Source organism: Hylaeus volcanicus, chromosome 1 (genome assembly GCF_026283585.1).
Source record: "Hylaeus volcanicus isolate JK05 chromosome 1, UHH_iyHylVolc1.0_haploid, whole genome shotgun sequence".
NCBI classification, from domain to species: Eukaryota; Metazoa; Arthropoda; class Insecta; order Hymenoptera; family Colletidae; genus Hylaeus; species Hylaeus volcanicus.
The window spans coordinates 15,069,803-15,091,264 of record NC_071976.1 but is presented as its reverse complement, the minus strand read 5'-3'; the positions used below and the strand labels follow the sequence as shown (position 1 = coordinate 15,091,264).

At 33.2% G+C, this 21,462-nt stretch overlaps 1 protein-coding gene across 1 annotated transcript in view; it reads left to right on the top strand.

The window, feature by feature from the left end:
- The window catches only part of LOC128880803 (uncharacterized), a 154,561-nt gene that overhangs the window by 32,058 nt on the left and 101,041 nt on the right, over positions 1-21,462 (top strand). Inside the window, exon 2 of the mRNA XM_054131304.1 lies at positions 10,173-10,304. Coding sequence (XP_053987279.1) covers positions 10,173-10,304 — 132 coding nt within the window. The remainder of the gene's footprint in view (positions 1-10,172; positions 10,305-21,462) is intronic.

Below are 21,462 nucleotides of genomic sequence, written 5' to 3'. Positions count from 1 at the left end.
AGTTCGGACATACGCAGGGTGTCAATTCTACAACAAATTTCCAATAAAAAATTACTCTTATACATTTTCTTTGTGTCGCCTTATTCTCGAGTATTTTCACTTTTAATATTTTTTCTGTGTTTTCGATTTGACAATCTTTAAACGGCTATAACTCCACTAAATTATAGTGTAAACTTAAAACTAAGTATACCAGTCAAAAGAGCGATAAATTTATCACTCCCCTGATGAAAAACTAAAATTTATTGCGTAGGTCTAATAAGTGAAAAACTAGGTCAAACTTTACATTGTGTCAATTTTAAAAAATTTGACTTTTTCTCTATCCGTTTTTCGGTTTTAAATACATAGTTGTTTGGCAGGCACTCTTCGGGAAAAACTCCCTCGATGTCTCAGCTTTTAAATGATATTGTCAAAACAAACTGTATGGTGGTATTTTCGGAAGAAAATGACGTTTAAATGCAGAAAAGCGTTCAAAATTCCCGCCTCCTAAATCAATACTTACCGGTTCTCCTGCGCCGAAAACATCGATTTTTTGCTTTGTGAAATCGATCGTGTTCCAATCTCCATATCATTTATCGGTACACCGAGGTTGATTTTGGTTAAATAGTCTCTAAAAACGAAAATTCTATGGATACATGTTCAAAAACAATTATTCTTCACCTTGCACTCAGGCTCTACACACAGCTGGGAGAGGCTTGAGGTGTCCAAAAATCGTTTTTTTTCCTAATTGGGGAGGCTCGGGAGTGTCACTAAAAAATACATCAAACCCAATGTCAAGTTAATTTTAAAGTGACAAGTTGATTTTTGTTGAAAAATATCGATTTTCACCTAAAAATTCACGCTTTTCTACATTTAAAGGAAAACAACTACCCGCCAAACAACTATGTCTTTGAAACCGAAATCGAATACAGAAAAATTCAAATTTTATTTAATTTTCAAATGTAAAGTTTGACCTAATTTTTCACTTGTTAAATCTACGTAATAAATTTTAGTTTTGCATTAGGGAAATGTGAAATTTACCGCTCTTTTGAATGGTATACTTAGTTTTAAGTTTACACTGTAATTTGGTGGTGTTATGGTCGTTTAAAGAGTGTCAAGTCGCAAACGCATAAAAAATATTAAAAGTGGAAATTCTCAAGAATAAGGCGTCACAAAAAAAATGTCTAAGAGTAATTTTTTGTTGAAAATTTGTTGCAGAATTGACACCCTGCGTATGTCCGAACTTGTACGTAGACACCCTGTGTAATAGTATTTCTTTTCTGACTGACACTGTTCTCTATAAAAGGGGGACAAAACTTTTTTTTTACAGTTTATTCATAAGATGGTTAGTTTCGAAAATAAAAATTTAAAAGTTTTAAGTTCGTTGGAAAAATTGAATTTCAGGAAAAAGATCTTCGAAATTTTCAACTTTCATCTCTGAAACTAAATGTCGTACAAATAAATTATAAACAGCAAAAAGTTTTGTTTTGTCATTCTCTAAACTTCAAAAAAGCAAAAAAATTACGCCAAGTACATGAGAAAGTGGAGGACTCAAGGAGTTATCATGGAAAAATTGAAGATCTCCATAAAAAACTACAAGAAAATAAAGAAATATGTGAAATCGAAATGAGGAGCCAGTACATGAAGGTCCTTTCCAGTAAAGTGCAAGGTGACACTGTATAACAATATCAAATTCGGTGCTTTCCAACTATGCGCAGCTAAAATGCTGTGTTCAACAGTGCTGACGTTCAGACCCTAATGACAACTCATGCAAAGTGACTGATCCGCACTTTGGTGGTAAAATGAAGAAGCTAAATAGAGTATCTGTCACAAACCGAGACTGTTTAATAATTTGCCTAGATTTCCGCGGCCTGGAAGTCAAATGCTTGGCGTGGTCAGGCAAGGCATTCTTAGATCATCAATACCCATACTTCCTCTCTCACAGACTTTCAGGTAATTTGTCAATTTAAAACTCTGACAATATTATGAGTACACTTTCATTGTATTGGCTTTTAAAACATTTCTAAGGTCATTCATCGACGCCAATACCTTTACTCTCGCAAGCTTTCAGATAATTTGTCAGTTTAAAAGTCTCACAATATGAGTACACTTTCATTATTTAGCGTTTTAAAATAATTCTTATTTATCGACACCTTGACCTTGGCTGACCACGCCAAGCATGTGACTTCCAGGCCGCGGAAATCTAGGCAAATTATTAAACAGTCTCGGTTTGTGGCAGATACGCTATTTAGCTTCTTCATCTTACCACTAAAGTGCGGATCAGTCACTTTGCATGAGTTGTCATTAGGGTCTGAACGTCAGCACTGTTTAGCTGCGCATAGTTGGAAAGCACAGAATTTTACATTATGTTACACAGTGTCGCTATTGCACTTTGCTGGAAAGCACCTCCATGTAGTAGCAGCTCATTTCGATTTCACATATTTTTTTATTTTCTTGTAGTTTTTTATGAGGATCTTCAATTTTTCTATGATAAATTGAGTCCTTGAGTCCTCCATTTTTTCATGTACTTGGCGTTATTTTTTTAAGTTTTTGAAGTTTTTCATCGGATAAAAAGTCTAAATTCAAAACGCTTTGGTGGTATGGATCTATATTAAAAACAGTTTTCTGTATGAATAAAGATATCTCGCAATTCAGATTTTGACAACTTACCTTGTAGTCAAGATTGATCAACACTTTATAACACTGGTTGCAATTTGTTACTAAACTCTACATAAAAAGTCTAAATTGAAAACATTTTGCTGATATAAATATAATTAATAATGCAATAATGTAAAAACTTTTGACACTTGGCAGGTTATGAATGATGACATCTGTTTCGACTCTCGACGAACGACACTCGGCTTTTGCTTAGCTCCTGTTGGCTAAGGGTTGACGACGGGAAAATCATACGAAAAATACACCGTTTCTGACAGATTCATGACATGATATTACGATATCTCAGTTGTACGTGGATCGATTTTATTGATTTTGGTTTTATTCGAAAGCTTATATGCGGTTTACATTAGAAAAATGTTTTTAAATTTAGAAAATATTGCAGGCGTGTTGAGATATTCATGAAAGAAGTTTCGGGTTAGGTTGGAATGGACCATCTCTCCTGGAAAAGATACGTGGTAGCTCCAACGCCAGTATATACGCGGTGACGGATAATTTTTCATGTACTTGGCGCCGAGACGCTACTGCATCTCTAGATAAGGTCATTTTTTTTTTAAATTCGATTGTTCGATTGTTGTTTGTTTTCTTTAAGAAAACAGCAACAGGATCAGACCACCACGAGATCTCAGGAAAAAGTTTTTTTAAGTTTTTAATTTTCATCTTTGAAAATAAACATCCTATGAATATAAAAAAGTTCCGCTTTATTATACCTTATAAGCTGATATTACTTTAAAATTCACACCTCTACGCCTCTGAATTTCCAGCAAAAATTGTCCCCTCAGTCAAAGAGTTCAGTTCTGCAGTGTACCTTTAAAAGCATCTTAGAATAATCTCTCGCAACAAAGAAACATAAGAAAAAGTGAAATAAAGGGGAAAGCTCGACCAACGAGGCGTCAAAATTATCAGAAGCGAATTGCGGAAAAATCTGCTGATTTCATCGCAAATAAGTTTTCTAGCCACAATTCCTGGTACGTCAGCGTTCGTCTGCAAATTCAAGTCACGACTCCCCGAAGACGTCGCCTATCGAGAAATCGACGTGTCTCGTCAGTATGTTATATGGTCATGTAGGACATGCACAAGCTGGTTGAATTACGTCTCCTCGGATTTCATCGGGCGGTAATTTAAATCCCGATTAATTCGGTATGCTTCGTCGACGTAAAACGCAGGAGCTTTACGTGGAAACAAATATCGCTAATCGTAATCACCGTCCAGCAAGACCGGCCTCGTTTTACCCGCAGCTTGTTTTCTTTAATCTCAGCTTAAGCTTAACTCTTCAGTTTTTGTTTGAAAATAATTTTCACTCGCAATCTCGACATCTTCTCGAGCAGAAATATTGAATAAAAATGGCTGCTGTTTGTAAGAAGTATTCCGTTGCAAATGGTTACTAATTTAATGCATTTATTATTCGTATTGTTTAAAGAATTCTAAGTAGATAAAACATAATATGTTAATTAAATTTATCTGACATTTCCTCAAATCATAAAAAATACCATATTTTGTCAGGCTAATAATTGCGATAATTTCTACCAGGCTAAAATTTTGTTTAGAAATAATTTAGGATCTCCATAATCTAATATTTGATATGCTACTTATTTTTATTACTTCATAAAAACGTACGATTCCTGCCCTGATTTATTTTCTAAAACACTTCATCTTCAGAATTAATTTTTGCAATTTCTTTGTGAAAAGATAACAATGCTCTGTTACCCACGTATGGCTTAAGTATACATATATCTCCGATAGAGACATTATTTATTGATATGAACGGTAGAAAATAGAAAATTCTTTTTATTTCTCTCTTTTCTTCTTCTCTATCGACCAGAGGAGTTAGCAGCTATGATTACCCGACACCCTTTACTAATTCATATTTTTAACAAAATATTCAATATCCAAATATTAAAATAACGCATTGCAAATTTCACAGGAAAAGTTACAGAAATCGTTTGCATTTTTCATCAACCACTTAGGCTGACTTCTATCCATCTAAAGAAACAATATATTCAATATACATATATATTTAAATTCATTTTATTTTAATATGGTTTTAGTTTTCGTCGCGTCTACTGTTTGGTAATTAGCTACGGATTTAATTGATGGTGTTAGTTGTTGATGTTAGTTGTTGGTGTTTTGCACATGTTTCTGAAATATTAGAGCTGTTTCTGGGTTCAAGTTTTACTTCCTTCTCTGTAGCTCAAATCTTCTGCACTCGTACAGTAGGTGGTCAATTGTAATTACCTTATTACAGGAGTCGCAATGGAGAGGATCCGTTTTCTTTAGTAGATGTTCATGTGTGATTTTTGAGTGTCTCAATCCTCAATCTAGTTATTATTATTTTTTCTCTCCTGATCATAACGTAAATTTATTTTTTTTCCTTGTCTGTTTTATGTCGCATCGACTACAAGGTCATTGACGACAGAACTATTTGCGATTATTTATATCTTAGAATATATATTGATGTCTTTGAGGAAGTCTATTGTATTTCTGATGTGGTCTTGCACTGTTAGGGCTGAGTCTGGTTTGATTCCGTATTTTTTCCTTTTCTGTTTTATTTCTGTACATTCGTATAATAGGTGGTTTACTGTTAGCCGATGGGTTTGGCAAAAATGGCATTTGGGGAGTTTGGTTTTAGTGATGAGGTAGTCGTTGGTGATTTTCGTATGGCCAGTTCTTAGTCGAGACAATACAGATTTTTCTTTTCTGTTGAGGTTTATAGTTGGTATTTGCTGATAGAAGTTCTGAATGATGATGTGAATTTTTGTTATGTTGGTTGTGGCCCAAATTTCATTCCATTCTTCTTTTATTCCGTAAAAGAAGCAACCGAACTACCACCAAACGAACCTGCAACACCAATCCCATGTCTTGACCAAATAATTAATGTAAAAACAATAATAAATAGCTGGTTATTGTTGCTTTCTCGCTTCGCGAGCTCGCGAGTGGGGTCTTTGTTGCTCGCTTAATTCATATATTTATATATATTCATATATTCATGTTTATTTTGTATGCGACACTTTACGGGTCATACAAGGAACTTCCCGATTTCCGATTACAGCGCCATCTATCGCGAATAAAAAAATGTTTGAAACTAGTGTGTTGAAAAGGTCTCATAGCCAGCTTTCACAGTGCATGATAAAAAATGAGATGTTCCATTAAAAAAATCATGTTGACCTTGACGTGTCTTTGACCGGTCCTTTGAAGGTCAAACGGACACGATCGTTCAATACAATTTTTGAAACCCTAAAACATTTCTCTAAACCATTTTTCTCACAAATGTTCCATTTTGGAAATATTTGACTGTTTCGATACTTTTGGAGCACCCTGTATGTGTATATACATGTATCTTATACATATGCATACAAATGCAATAATAGTAATATATGTATATATATTATTTCCGTTTAGTTGTTCGCTTATAAATTTATATTCTCCCATCTAGATTGCGTTATTGAGTTAAGTTTTCTTAAAAAAACTAAAAAACTACTGGACCGAATTAGAACAAAATCTAATCAGCTCTAAGTTAGATTGATACACATTGATTGCATCATCGATCATTTTGATCTCGCTATTAGTTTTTTAGAAAACGTTAACGAAAAATTTGTTTACATACGTACATACATACACGCGCGCGCGCGCACGCACACCAACAATTTGTTAAAAATAGGCTAAAATTAGTCCAATAACCTTGAAACATGGAGATCTGCTAAAAAATCGATTTTTCATTTTAGAGGCAAATACAATAACTTCCCTATAAATCAGGAAGTTAAAAAATTTATTTTTATTTAGCAATAAGTCTTCTAATCACGAAAGTCCCTATACATACCTATCTGACCTAAGGACGTAGAAATTATACTGGCATCAGGATCATATTAAAAAGGAAGGTACCTTTTCTCACGTTCCTACGACACGTCGAGCCTCATCCTCCACTCGCGGTGCATGCCCGCTAATTTATCACGACCCGTGACTCCGAGACGAAGATCACGGAGAAAGGAAGAAGAACGGAAATAACAGAAAAAGAATTCTGGCCATCCACGGGGAGACCCGACCGGTTTCTTCCCGTTCTTCCTTCCCTTCTTCTTCACTTATTTTTCTCGTCCCGCACCCGTCGAATCAATTCCATCTCTTCTGTACTATCGACAAGATCAATCGTCGAGTCATTTTACGCCGATTCGATTGTTTTTGTACTCTCTGTTGGGTAGTTTGTTGCTTCCATGCGACAATAGGGAGGGGAGGATTAAGTCAACGTTTTATTGTTCCTTTAATTGTTAAAAAACTACAAACCCTTTACTTTACTGTTAACGATGTTCGCAGATTTTTACAAAAACTGTCTTCGCAGAAGACTTTTTATTTCTGAAAGAGTTGTATATGCAAACTTGGATTTTGTTTTGTTTTAATCGCGAAGGATTGTCTTTTTTAACTATATTTTTGTTTTGTATACCAAGTCATACTTGCATTGTGGAAATATTTATATTAGACGTTTATTTGAATATGGAAATACTTTTTTTTAATTGTTTAAAATGTTAACTGAACGTCAAAGTTGCGGCATACAAATATTTGTTCATATTTTTATATTTCTAATGACCTCACGGATGAAACAGAAAAATTAACTGAAAATTTCAATTCTGTGCAATAATTAGAATTTATATTACAACGAAAGTATTGCCAATAGATTTCTGAAGGTTTGGAAATTTGGATTCTCGAAAAATATTTTGAAGCACGCCCTACGTTACAAAAAAAAACTACTAACTTTAATAATGTGTTTCTGTGATAAAAATATCAAATTATTATATTTTAATGAGAAACTTGAAAATCACTGCTATTCGCATATTCACAATGAAAATTGTCCAAACAATGCCGTCGAAAAGTAATTTATCATTTCCTGAACATTTCTTTGAAAAACGTTGAATATTAAAAAATCTGTAACAATATTTTTTAACCCACTACGACTTAAAGAAATTCACTGGATCGCCTCGAAGCCAAAGAAATAATATAAAAGGAGGGTGTTAAAAAATGCCCATTTTTGGCATCGCCTGGAAATGACAAATTTATGCAGGGTCTTTTAGAGTGTCTCCCAAGGAACAAAAAATGTCGGTATCACTTTCCCGAGAAACGATGGGAAAGTTGTCAAAAATACGTTCAAAGTATGAATGTGATGATAACGTAACTTACATATATTTTACATTTCGTCGTCTTCTTCTTCGGATATCGAACTGTTCTCAAAATATTTAACGACTTTTTATACGTCCTGCGATTACTTCGACATTATATTGATATTAGGTAATGAATTTCAATTCATTAACTTGTTCAACTGTTAATGGTTTCCGAGTTTCCACTGCAGAGAATCAAAAGCCACGATCCGCAAGGAAAATATCACCCAATTCAAAGTAACTTAATCGAAGTATCGAAACGTCTTAAAAATGATTAATAATTAAAATGAAAGCGGAGATTTTGAATTTCAAGTCGCAGTACCATCATACAATATTGATTTTAAAAAATACCAGATTGATGTGGAACCGATTAACGCCACTTTACTTCAAACCAAACTGCATTCACGACATTCAAATAGTTTAAAATACTTTGTATATGTACTAATTGATAAAAGTAAAACCGCACTGGAAGCCATACTTGCACACTCATGTGGATGCAAAGTCGGAGTACGCGTTGTTGATTGCTGTTCCCATGTAGCCATGATTATACAGTATGGCACTTTGGATTTGCTCGATTTCAAGCTTCAATTCATCTGCCTGCTGAGTTCCTTGATACTTATTTCGAAGACGGTTCGATATCCGAAGAAGAAGACGACGAAATGTAAAATATACGTAAGTTCCGTTATCATCACGTTCATACTTTGAACGCATTTTTGACAACTTTTCCATCGTTTCTCGGGAAAGTGATACCGACATTTTTTGTTCCTTGGGACACACTCTAAAAGATCCTGCATGAATTTTTCATTTCCAGGCGATGCCAAAAATGAGCATTTTTTAACATCCTCCTTTAGCCATGTAAACTTGTTTGCATAATGGCGTCATTTCAATCGGCGTGGTCTAATTAAACGGCAGTTGTTTCAATACTTTTCGCACTCGAATATCACCATTACGGTAAACGCAGCGTATGCGCAAACTGGAATCGAGCCTCGTAATCATTGTGATATCGTTAAGATAAAAGCAGTCATTTCGTTTCAAATTGCGATACACGAGCAGCAATCACGGTTTCGACGTATTATTCCGCAATAATTTGCAACTACGATACTGTTATGAATGTTCACATTGCCATGTAACAATTGTAAAGAGGGATATCGACACTGTAACGAAAAATTATATTAAATTATATGGAAAAACTTCGTTTAATTTTCTTCATCTCTTTTTTCTTTTTCTTTTTTTTTGTTACTTTTTACATTTTATATTTTTACATTTTTATGTTACTATAATATTATTATTTTGTAGGTATAATATAAGTTCATTTGCCTCTGCGGTATTATTTTTCAATTCTTTTTATCTTCACTACGATACAAAGAATAGTAATAAAATAAAAAGAATTCAGTTCTTCGTTACTAAAAAATCCGTCAAAAATATGATCCAGCAAAGAAAAGAAGACACTGTTTTATTTGAAAATGATTATTTGGAAATGCAGTTAGATATGATAAATACATACATAAATATTTTAAGTCAGTCAATTAATGTTAGATTCTTTATTGCTACTTAAAATATTAAATGTTCAAAATTCATACTCATTATGGTTTACCTTTGAGATAAAAATACATATTGTTACGCCGGGGGGTTGAATCACAATAATTCAGTTTAATTAACTATAAAGTTTATTAACAAACTATAACTTTTAAACAATATAACGATAATCTTGAAGACTTGTAACGAAACGTCTTCTCTCTTTGAGTTCTCAAATCGCTCTTTTCTATTTTAAAAGTTTGCCGCTTCCTGCCAACCGGAAGCGCGGGAACTCGTTTCCGCAACTTCACATCATCGCAACATCTTCACACTGTCGCGACGATGTAACTCAGAACTGTAGTGCGGCATCTTCATATCGTCGCAACAATATAAAGAACAAAAAAGGGACGATAAATCAAATCACATAAAGAGAAAAGAAATACATGTATCATCAGATTATCTATTATTATGAATACCTATAAGGATTCGAAACGTTACGATTTCATCCTCGAGCATTAATAATAAATCACCGTTAAAACTTGAGCCAGGTGGAATCGTATTGATTAATTAGACAGTAAGCAATGCGTTAACCGCGCGAACAGTGCCCCGAGTTTCGATATGTAAAATTAATTTGATCGCGTATCAACATCTGCGCTCGGAGCCACATATTAATTCCAATCGTCGACGAGAAACGTGTATTTAAAGTCGGAGTCGAGACACCTGTCTCCGAGGTACACGAAATGAATGCACGGGACGGCTCTCTTTTGTGAAGTAAATTATAACGTTACGAGGATCGCGACGTGATCCGTATAATTAATTTCAATCCGCTTTATTTATTGCGATTTTTATTTCGTTCCTTTTGCCCAGGTATGGCAACCGCCGGTCTTGAGGTGCGCGAGGCTGGACGAGCATTGCGTGTACAAACGGAAGCGCCGCATCTCGTTTCCATGGGAAGCGGACGTTTGTCGACGGCGGTGACCCTGCATCCTTTGCCAGAAGGTGAGTGCTAAATTAAGGATTTTTCAAAAGAGGTCTTCAGATTTTGATCTTTAAAGGGGCACAACACTTTAATATATTTAAAAACGCAATTTATTTTGCCGTTTTCAAATTATACATACAGTCTGTCCTACAAAAGCGTGTCGGCTATATTTTTGTAAATATTTATATATAGTTGTACAAACTTTTATATGGGTCGAATCTACACCTAAAACACTAATACGAATTTACCTAGTAAGGTCTCCAATATCCTCCATTAGCAATTATAGCTTGGCACCGTCTCGGCATGCTCTTTACTAATTTGTCAAAAATTATCTGGCCTCGACTCACGAAAGCAGTGATTGTGATTTAAGCAATACAGTGTTCAGTGATGAATCTTCGTTTTAGACTTGGTGTCCTGTTAGACATGCTTGGTCTGTCCATGGAACAAAAATAATACAAAGATGTGTGAAACATCCCATAATAGTGCATGTTTGGAGTTCCTTTATCGTAAGAGGTTTCGGAACTTGATGTATCTCCATTTACAATCTCAATGCGCAAACATTGCTGAAATTATATCAGAGGACTTTCTCACATCCATGAAATGTTGGTTCAATCAAACCAAAGACCAGTGGATATTGCAAGAAGACAACGACCCTAAACATCGAAGTCGCGCCTATAAAAGATGGAAAGAGAAAAACGTTATCATCGTACTATGGTGATAACGATGGTATAATGTATGGTTCATAATAAAGTACAAACTAAGAGGAAGGCGTATCACCAAAATAAGAGCAATTGTACACCATATTCGAAAGATATGGAGGTCGTTTCCAGCATCATACCACGAAAAATTAATAGAAAGCATGCCCAGACGGTTCCAAGCTACAATTGCTAATGGAGGAGATTGGACACCTTACTAGGTAAATGTGTATTAGTGTTTTAGGTGTAGATTCGACCCATATAAAGTTTTGTACAAATATATAAACATTCACAGAAATATAGCCGATACGTTCTTATGAGACAGACTGTATTTCATGTTTATACGTTCAATAAATCTTACAAAACCAATGACTAAAACTATAAGTTAACCCGTTAAGCTACGATTTAAGCTTCAACAGCCTGAGACCAAAATATGATGTTTACATTTGGCCCGAATACACAACGGGCCAGACTGGTGATATAATCAGTTTTGGCTTAAGGGGTTAAACACATATATTAACATACACAGGATGTCTACGTATAAGTTCGGACATACGCAGAGTATGAATTCTACAACCCAACAAAAAATTACTCTTGGTCATTTTCTTTGTGTCGCCTTATTCTGGAGTATTTTCACTTTTAATTTTTGTTCTGTGTTTTCGACTTGACACTCTTCAAACGGCCATAACTCCAACAAATTACAGTACCAACTTAAAACTAAGTATACCATTCAAAAGAGCGGTAAATTTCCCATCTCCCTAATGCAAAACTAAAATTTATTACATAAATTTAACAAGTGAAAAATTAGGTCAAACTTTACACTTGAAAATTAAATAAAATTTGACTTTTTCTGTATTCGATTTCGGTTTCAAAGACATAGTTGTTTGGCGGGCACTCCTTGGGAAAAACTTCCTCCAAGTCTCAGTTTTTGAATGGTATTGTCAAAAAAAAGTTATACGGTGGTATTTTAGGGAGAAAATGACGTTTGAATGCAGAAAAGCGTGAGTTTTTAGGTGAAAATCGATATTTTTCAACAAAAATCGACTTGTCACTTTAAAAATAACTTGACATTGGGTTTGATATATTTTTTAGTGACACTCTCAAGCCTCCCCAATTAGGAAAAAAAACGATCTTTTGACACCTCAAGCCTCTCCCAGCTGTGTGTAGAGCCTGAGTGCAAGGTGAAGAATAATTGTTTTTGAACATGTATCCATAGAATTTTTGTTTGTAGAGACTATTTAATCAAAATCAACCTCGGTGTACCGATAAATGATATGGAGATTGGAACATGATCGATTTCACACAGCAAAAAATCAATGTTTTCGGCGCAGGAGAACCGATAAGTATTGATTTAGGAGGCGGGCATTTTTAACGCTTTTTTGCATTTTGGATACTTTGTTGCATTTTGAACGCATCATACAGTTTGTTTTGACAATGCCATTCAAAAGCTGAGACATCGAGGAAGTTTTTCCCGAAGAGTGCCTGCCAAACAACTATGTATTTAAAACCGAAAAACGGATACAGAAAAAGTCAAATTTTTTAAAATTGACACAATGTAAAGTTTGACCTAGTTTTTCACTTATTAGACTTACGCAATAAATTTTAGTTTTTCATCAGGGGAGTGGTAAATTTAACGCTCTTTTGAATGGTATACTTAGTTTTAAGTTTACACTGTAATTTGGTGGTGTTATGGTCGTTTAAAGAGTGTCAAGTCGAAAACGCAGAAAAAATATTAAAAGTGAAAATACTTGAGAATAAGGCGACACAAAGAAAATGTGTATGAGTAATTTTTTGTTGGAAATATGTTGTAGAATTGACACCCTGGGTCTGTCCGGACTTATACGTAGACACCCTGTATATTAATCCTCATGTAAATCCAAATGACTAAAACTATAAGTTAGCCCGTTAAGCTACGATTTAACAGCCTGGGACCAAAATGTGATGTTTACATTTGCCCCGAACAATACACCTCGAGCTAGGCTTGTGATAATCAATTTTGGCTTAAAGGGTTAAACACGATACATATATTAACATGCATATTAATCCTCATGTAAATCCAAATGTACCTACAAATAATAGCCTAAGAGGACATGGGACTATAAATAATATAATTAAAAAACAAAACTCACTGAAAGTTTGCAAATAATTTATCGTATAATTTTTTTATAAATATTTTCTGCATATAACTCTCCTTTTAGTGCCGTTACAGTGTTGTGCCACTTAAGAGGGTTCTTCTTTTCTTTCTGAGTCAAAAATTGATTTATTTTTTGTAATCTTGTCGCTTGAGATCATTGAAATATTTCAATCAAATTATATTTAAGGATTGCCATTCTGTCGTATTTCTATTAGTATTCATGAAAATTGCCTCAAAACTGATCGAAAAAATAGAGTTACCAATGAAGTATACAATTTTTAACCAGCAATAACAAAAAAATAAACTGTCGATTAATATAAGTTTTCGTATATTAATTTACTTTTATATGAACTGAAGAAATTGTTGGTAGCATTCTAAAAAATAGTAGTTTTTGACACAAAAAAAAAAACAAGACTTCCCATAGGACGCCTTTTCTTTGGGATGACTAACTGGTGAACACAATTTCGTCATAACAGATTTAGTTGTAACAACAACCTAAAAATTGTTAAAATTTTAATATATTCAAAACTCTAGTATAGGCATTGACGTCCTTACATTTTAATTTTTGTGAAAATTAACAAAATGACAGGCACACAAAGTTTGGTGATCATATTTGACTAGCACTTTTTTACTTTTTTGTTCATACTTTACCGCATATTATCATACATATTCAATAGATGACGAAAAGACAAACTAAGCGCTTTGTGAGAGTGGTTTTTACCCTTTTCAGCATAGTTGAAAAGTAAATTTTTAATATTTTTAGACTCACACTAAAATTCTTAATCATGAATAGGTAATTGTAGCAACAATTTTAATTCAACAACTATAAGAAATAGAAATTCAAAAAGATTTATTACTTTACAGTTATTATTTTACGTGGAAAGTATTTCTCTACACTACTATAGCAGAGTTCGTGGAACTCTACTCAAGTTAATATCAGGCTGATCAATGTATAAGCATATATCATCGTTTATTGCACAAGTATTCTCTTCCGCATTAATTTTAATCCACTGTATCGGAATAACAAAATTACTTGCATCAAGTTATAAAATATGAAATATAATATTTCTGTTCCAAACGATTCATCGAAGTCGCTTAATTAATAAATTTACATTAAATTCGTGAACTTATTCGTAAAAATATAAATCTGCTTCACAATTCGAAAAACTACATCAAACTCTGTAATATATTATTTGTTCTGCAAGCATTTTTTTAAGTCGCATAATTAATGAATTGACATTAAGTTTGTATTCTTCATTGGGAAAATAGTGAATCGATTACAAAATCTACATACAAACCGTAAAATATGATATTCCTATTATAAGGAAATTGATCCTGTTGACATTAAGTTCGTAAACTTAATCGTAGAATAATAACTTCCAATTAAAAAAAACTACATCAAACTATAAAATATAATATTCCTGATATAAGCAATTCTTCAACTCTCTCAACTAGTAAATTAACATTAAGTTCGTAAATTTATTCATAAAACAATAACGTGCTTCTAGATTCGAAAGTAGTTTAATACGATTTACTCACGATTGGAAAGTGTATTAAGAGGAACATTAGAAGGATTCTCTTAAGCCTCCATTTGGACATTCAATTCGTGTGCCCGTATCTCGAAAGAAATTGAGGCAGTAACATTTCCCAGATAACGTTGCAGCCATAACGGCGCAGTGATTCATCAATTTTAATCCGTGATTCGAACACGTAATTCCGACTGATAAAGTCTAATGACGGTAACCGAGATACAACGCTGGAGATGCACATTATGCGTTACGCAAATGCCGTTAAAATCTCTCGGGAAAGTCAGTTCAAACATAACTTTCCCTTACGTAATTTTTTCTCATTTTTCAATCATTTTCTTTTGCTTATATTTGAAAAGAATGTATGGTATTATCTACATCGTAGAGTAATATTATTTGGATATCTTAGAGTATTACAAAAGTAAACATTGAAATATTACATACAGTGGGTGTAGCAAGTACACCGATCAGTTTCCAAAAAAACTAAGTAAAATTGTAATTTATTAACTTATTTTTTATAAACAATGACATTCTATATATTCTAGAGAATTTCTAGAATAGATAAATTACAAAAAAAATAACTATTTATGTAAGTTGTGAAATTAACAAGAAAAAAACAATTAATAGATAAAAGTAATAAGTTGAAGTAATAAGTACTCGCACAACTGTTTAAAAGTACTTTCCTAGAGATTTGATGTTTTCTAATTCGTACAGAGCAATAAACTAATGTGTTTACGTTACAAACTCTACTGTAAATGGTTCGTCATAAGAATCGTACAAATACTTATTGCTTCTATACTTTTACCCACTTTTCGCATGTTTTTGTTAATTTCACAAATTATATTAACGTAAATGTTGCTTGGACTATATTTATCTTACAGACTTCCGAGAATATATAAAATATCATTGAGTATAAAAAAGGAAGTTAAGAAACTACAATTTCACACAAAAGTTTTTTGGGAAATTGATCGGTGTACGAATACATTCTATTCCCACTGTATACTTATATTAAAAAGAAATGTATCAATTGTGTAATATAATAATACCGTTTAAACATCTTATCACATTGGAAACTTGACATTGAAATATTAAATATGCTTATATTCAAAGGTTACGTATGTTAACTACGTCATATGATAATGTCAAGTTAATATCGTTGTATAAAGACATTTCAGCTGATTGCAAGATTAAAAATCAAATATTGAATAATATATACAGGGTGTCCCAAAAGTGTTTACCAACTTATGACGATATTATCATTTTTCATGTACTTAGCCACCATTCTGTCTTCTGGCAATTGTTATACCGGTTTTTTAACCGATAAATAATATAAAAACGAATTCGCCAGAACTGCACCTTGTCATTAAAACTTAAATAATTTTTTTACAACTTTATCGACTTCTGGCAACGTTTAACCCCCGACCTAGACTTCTGGCAGTAGCTTTACGCGATTTCTACAGTTAAAAACTATAACTACACCGAATTTCAGGACTGCACTCAAAGATTTCATTTTGATTAAAAATTAACATGTTTGACCGCCCGCCCACGCTTCCAGCCCCGGGAGCGCCTTCTGGCTACAGCGCTATGGGCTTTGTCATCTAGTAAGGAGTGTTTTTAGATACAAATTTTCACTGCACCTTATCATTCGTGATATTCGTAGCCAGCTCTCTTCGTCTATTAGACGCGATACAGGGCCGACAAATTTACTTTTAAAAATACACTCGCGACGCGGGAGGAAGCCGAAGTCCTCCGTCTACGTAAAACGATGTCGAAACCGGAAAAGGAGCCTACAGCGAGCACAAATATTTGCATTCGCATCGAATCGAACGAATAGTCGTCCATTATGTTAATATAGGCGAGCTTTGGAGAGGAAACAGAAATTTCGTAATTCCCGTAATTTTCCGCGAACGATGATACAACGAACGTTCAGCAGAGAGGAAATCGGTCGAAGATTGTGCGATCACTGTATCAATAGAGCCTGATAACAATGACGCCTTGTGTAATATTAGACGCTGTCTTTGTAAATGTTTCATAGAAACGAGATTGTGCTTCCTACGTGCGACGTTTGGCATCATATTCAAGAATTTAATATGAAAACTGCCGACAATCGGCTCCTATCTATCGTATGTGCTACTCTATCTTTGCTTAGTTAGTTTGCTGATTAGTTTCGAGTTTTAGTAAGTGTCGTTAAATGTTCCAGCAAAAGCATTATTGATAACCGAGTAATTTTAGAAAGAAATTCAGGGTTTTTCGAAAAAGACTTTAAGATGTTATTTTTTAATGAAACAAAAATTATGTGAAATACGTCCGGTTGTTTTTATTTTTAATTTTAGTTTCAATTAGTATCCATAAGAATGACTACATGTATGAGCTTTTTAAAAGAAAAAATTCAATTAGATATTATTAAATAAAGTTAATATTACCTTAAATAATATAAAGTAATAATTTTAAGGATATATTTACAGATTATATTTGATCTTAAGGACCTTGGTCTGAAAGTATTATAAGAAGTGACACTGTTTTTTTTTAAACTAGAACTGAACAACATAACATTAATTTACCAGGATAATTTAGTGACAGATAATTCGCGTCCTAGTCATATCTACATACATATATAACCATAACTTTTTCATAAATATAAATGTATTCGCAAATATTCTACATTCTTTATACAGTGGGTGTAGAATGTATTCGTACACCGATCAATTTCCCAAAAAGCTTTTGTGTGAAATTGTAGTTTATTAACTTCTTTTTTTATAATCAATGATATTTTACATATTCTCGGAAGTCTCTAAGATAAATATAGTTCAAACAACATTTATTAGTTAATACAATTTGTGAAATTAACAAAAAAATGCGAAAAGTGGGTAAAAGTACAGAAGCAATAAGTATTTGTACGATTCTTGTGACGAACCATTTACAGTAGAGTTTGTAACGTAATCTAAAGACGCGGTAGCGTCTCGACGCCAAGTACATGGAAAAATAGCCTCCCCGTATATCCCTGGCGCTGACGCTACCGCGTATCTTTTACTCGAGAAAACGCGATTCCAACCTAACTCGAAACTTCTGTCATTAATATCTCGTCATGCCTGCTGCATCTTCTAAATCTAAAGGGATTTTTCTTATGTAAATCGCACATAAGCTTTCGAATAAAACCAAAATCAATAAAATCGGTCCACGAACGACAGAGATATCGTAATATCATATCGTGAATGTGTCAAAACGACAGCATTTTTTTTCTTTTCCTTTGACAAGGAATTTACCTCAACACTTAGCCAATAGGAGCTAAGATCATTCGTCGATTCGTCGACTTTCTGAATCAGTCGGCAAGGTTCGTCGGTCGGAATTGTAATATGGCTGTCACTCATGCCTCTCGTTCATTTCTAGCCTGTAATTGTCAGTTTGGATTTGTGACATTTGGTTTCTTGCAACAAGACATTCTGACATGCATTGTGCGTACTTTTGAAAACTTAAAGGACTGAAATTGGAATTATAATACAATAAATTGTACGTTACCAATAGTGGATCTCTTTGTACATTTTCCCACTTTATTTATTAACATTTAAATTGTGCATACTTGTGAATTTTATTCTAATACAATAAATTGTGCGTTACACATAGTGGATCTCTTTCTTTATTTCTTATTTCATGTTTAACATTTCAATTTCTAGCCACAAGGCATTTTGCGATGCGTTGCGTGTACTTTGGAAACATAAAAGACTGAAACTGGTATTATAATATAATAAATTGTGGGTTAGAAATAGTATAGAACTCTTTTTTCATTTCATACTTCATTTTTAACATTTAAGTTTGTTATAACTTACACATACACATACAACAATTACACATAATGTATCTGAAGCCAGATATAGGAAAGAGACCAGCTTCAGTCCTTTAAGTTTCCAAGAGTATACAGAACGCATGGCAGGATGTTTCACTGCAAGAAATTTAAATGTTAAAGATGAAGCAAGAAATGAACAAAAGAAATCAACTATTTGTAGATAAAGCGAGAAATGAAAAAAGAAAGCCACTATTTGTAACGCACAATTTATCGTATTGCAATATCAGTTTCAGTCTTTAGAATTTTCAAAAGTACACACAATACATAGCAGAAAGTTTTGTTGCAAGAAATTGAAATAATGAGAAAATGAACAGAGATCCACTATTTTTAACACATAATTTATTGTATTACAATAATATAGAAAAAGAGAGGTCAGATTTAGTTCTTTAAATCCTCAAAAGTACGCACGACACATGACAGAAAGTCTTGTTCCCAGAAATTTAAATGTTACTGATAAAGTGATTACAATAATATAGAAAATGGGAGATCAGTTTGAACCCTTTAAGGTTTCAAAAGTACGCGGAACGCATTGCAGGTAGTCTCATTGCAAGAAATTTATTAAAGAAGAAATAAGAAATGAATACAGAAATCAACTATTTCTAACGCACAATTTATTGTATTATAATACAGTTCATACGTTCACAGAACGCATGGCAAAAAGTCTTGTAACAAATTTAAATAATGAGAAAATGAGAAAATGAACAGAGATCCACTATTTGTAATAGATTATTTATTGTATTACAATAATATAGAAAAAGAGAGGTCAGACTTAGTCCTTTAATTTCTCAAAAGTACCCACGACACATGACAGAAACTCTTGTTGCATTTAAATGTTACTGATAAAGTGATTACATTTTTTCTTGAATAAATTTCATGCAATGAGACTTCCTGCAATGCGTTCCGCGTACTTTTGAAATCTTAAAAGATTCAAACTGATCTCCCATTTTCTATTATTTTAAGTCATTCACTATACAAATTATCTTTGTAAAAAGAAGTGAGATCCCCATAAAAAACTTCAAAAAAGTAAAAAAATTACGCCAAGTACATGAAAAAGTGGAGGACTTAAAGAGTAATCATAGAAAAATAGAAGATCCCCCTAAAAAGATGCAAGAAAGTAGAAAAAGATGTGAAATAGAATGTATTCGTACACCGATCAATTTCCCAAAAAACTTTTGTGTGAAATTGTAGTTTCTTAACTTCCTTTTTTATACTCCATGATATTTTATATATTCTCGGAAGTCTGTAAGATAAATATAGTCCAAACAACATTTACGTTAATATAATTTGTGAAATTAACAAAAACATGCGAAAAGTGGGTAAAAGTATAGAAGCAATAAGTATTTGTACGATTCTTATGACGAATCATTTACAGTAGAGTTTGTAACGTAAACACATTACTTTATTGCTCCGTACGAATTAGAAAACATCAAATATCCAGTAAAGTACTTTTAAAAAAGATTTTAATAGAGGAATGGAAAAAGATCCCACTTCGAATAACTAATAATTTAGGTAATTTAATGCTTAGAAGAGTTACAGTAAATAGAAAATCAAAAGGAAATCCCACAAAGGAAGTATTATATACTTATAAAGTAATATAAATTTCTTTTTTTTTTAATGAAGTTTTAAAAATTAAACAGTTGTACGAATACTTATTGCTTCAACATTTCTATCGATTGTTTTTTTCTTGTTAATTTCGCAATTTACATAAATAGCTACATTTTTTGTACCGTATCTATTCTAGAGATTTCCGAGAATATGTAGAATGTCATTGTTTATAAAAAGTAAGTTAATAAATTACAATTTTACATAGTTTTTTTGGAAATTGATCGGTGTACGAATACTTTCTACATCCACTGTATATACATATAAAGTTACGTTAATTTACGAAAGTCTTAAAACAGGGAATAGAAAAATTCTTTACGTATTATAATTATTGATTCGTTCCCAGGGACGATTTTTTTAGATATAATGTCTATATTAGTAACAAGCGTCTATGTATTACGATTAAGCTGACAGAAATATTTTTTTATTATAAAATGAAATTCTAAAGTCCCTTTAAGAAAAACCTTCATTTACAAAATTACTGTACCTACTCAAGTCGATCCCTAAATATCATTAAGGAAAGGTATCGATACGTAATCTACATTCCACAATGAAAATTAATATATTCTTCAAGTATTGAACTTAGATTAAGCTTCTCGAGCCTCTGTAAATTCGTTAAATTCGAAAGTTCTATACATCCAAAACACTAAACACCTTGAAAAAACATGCCTAATTAGCATCCTAATTTTATTCAAATAATACGAAGAATATAAAACCAACGTCAAGTAATAATGGGTATTCGAAAAAGTTCGTGGCGTTTTGTCGCTCGATCAAGGCAAAAATGCTACCCAGGCTTGTAAAAAAAATTCGTGGTTTTTACGGACAAAATGCTGTACCAAACTTTTGATGTCAAAGATGCATCACACTGTCGTCGACTAATCACAGAACGATGCGATAAAATTAATCCAAATGGTTGAAAAACGCCACGAACTTTTTCGAATACCCAATATAATCGTGGCGTTTTTTAATTCAATTGCACATATTTTTATTAATGAACAAACACTCGAAGTATTCAGATTACACTAGGAATTCCAGATCTAGATAAAAAGATCATTGAACAAATTGCCTGGCTGTTATGCAACAACAACAACAACAACAACCGTAACGTAATCTAAAGATTAGTTTCTTATCTATCCATTTGAGTTTCCGCATCGCGGAGCGCCGTGAAGGGAAACGCTTTCTTCCTAGCGTTGCATTTTTCTCAATGGCAGCGATCGCCAGGTTTTACGCCCTATCGTTTTATTGGATGCACGTGCACGCACGTAAAATGCACGCGCCTGTACGTGGAAACGACGCGTTTATAAAGGGCTTTCCTGGTATACAGTCCCGTGAACTCTGAGGTTCGCCTGGAACATTACGACTCTCGATATTTGCTATCGG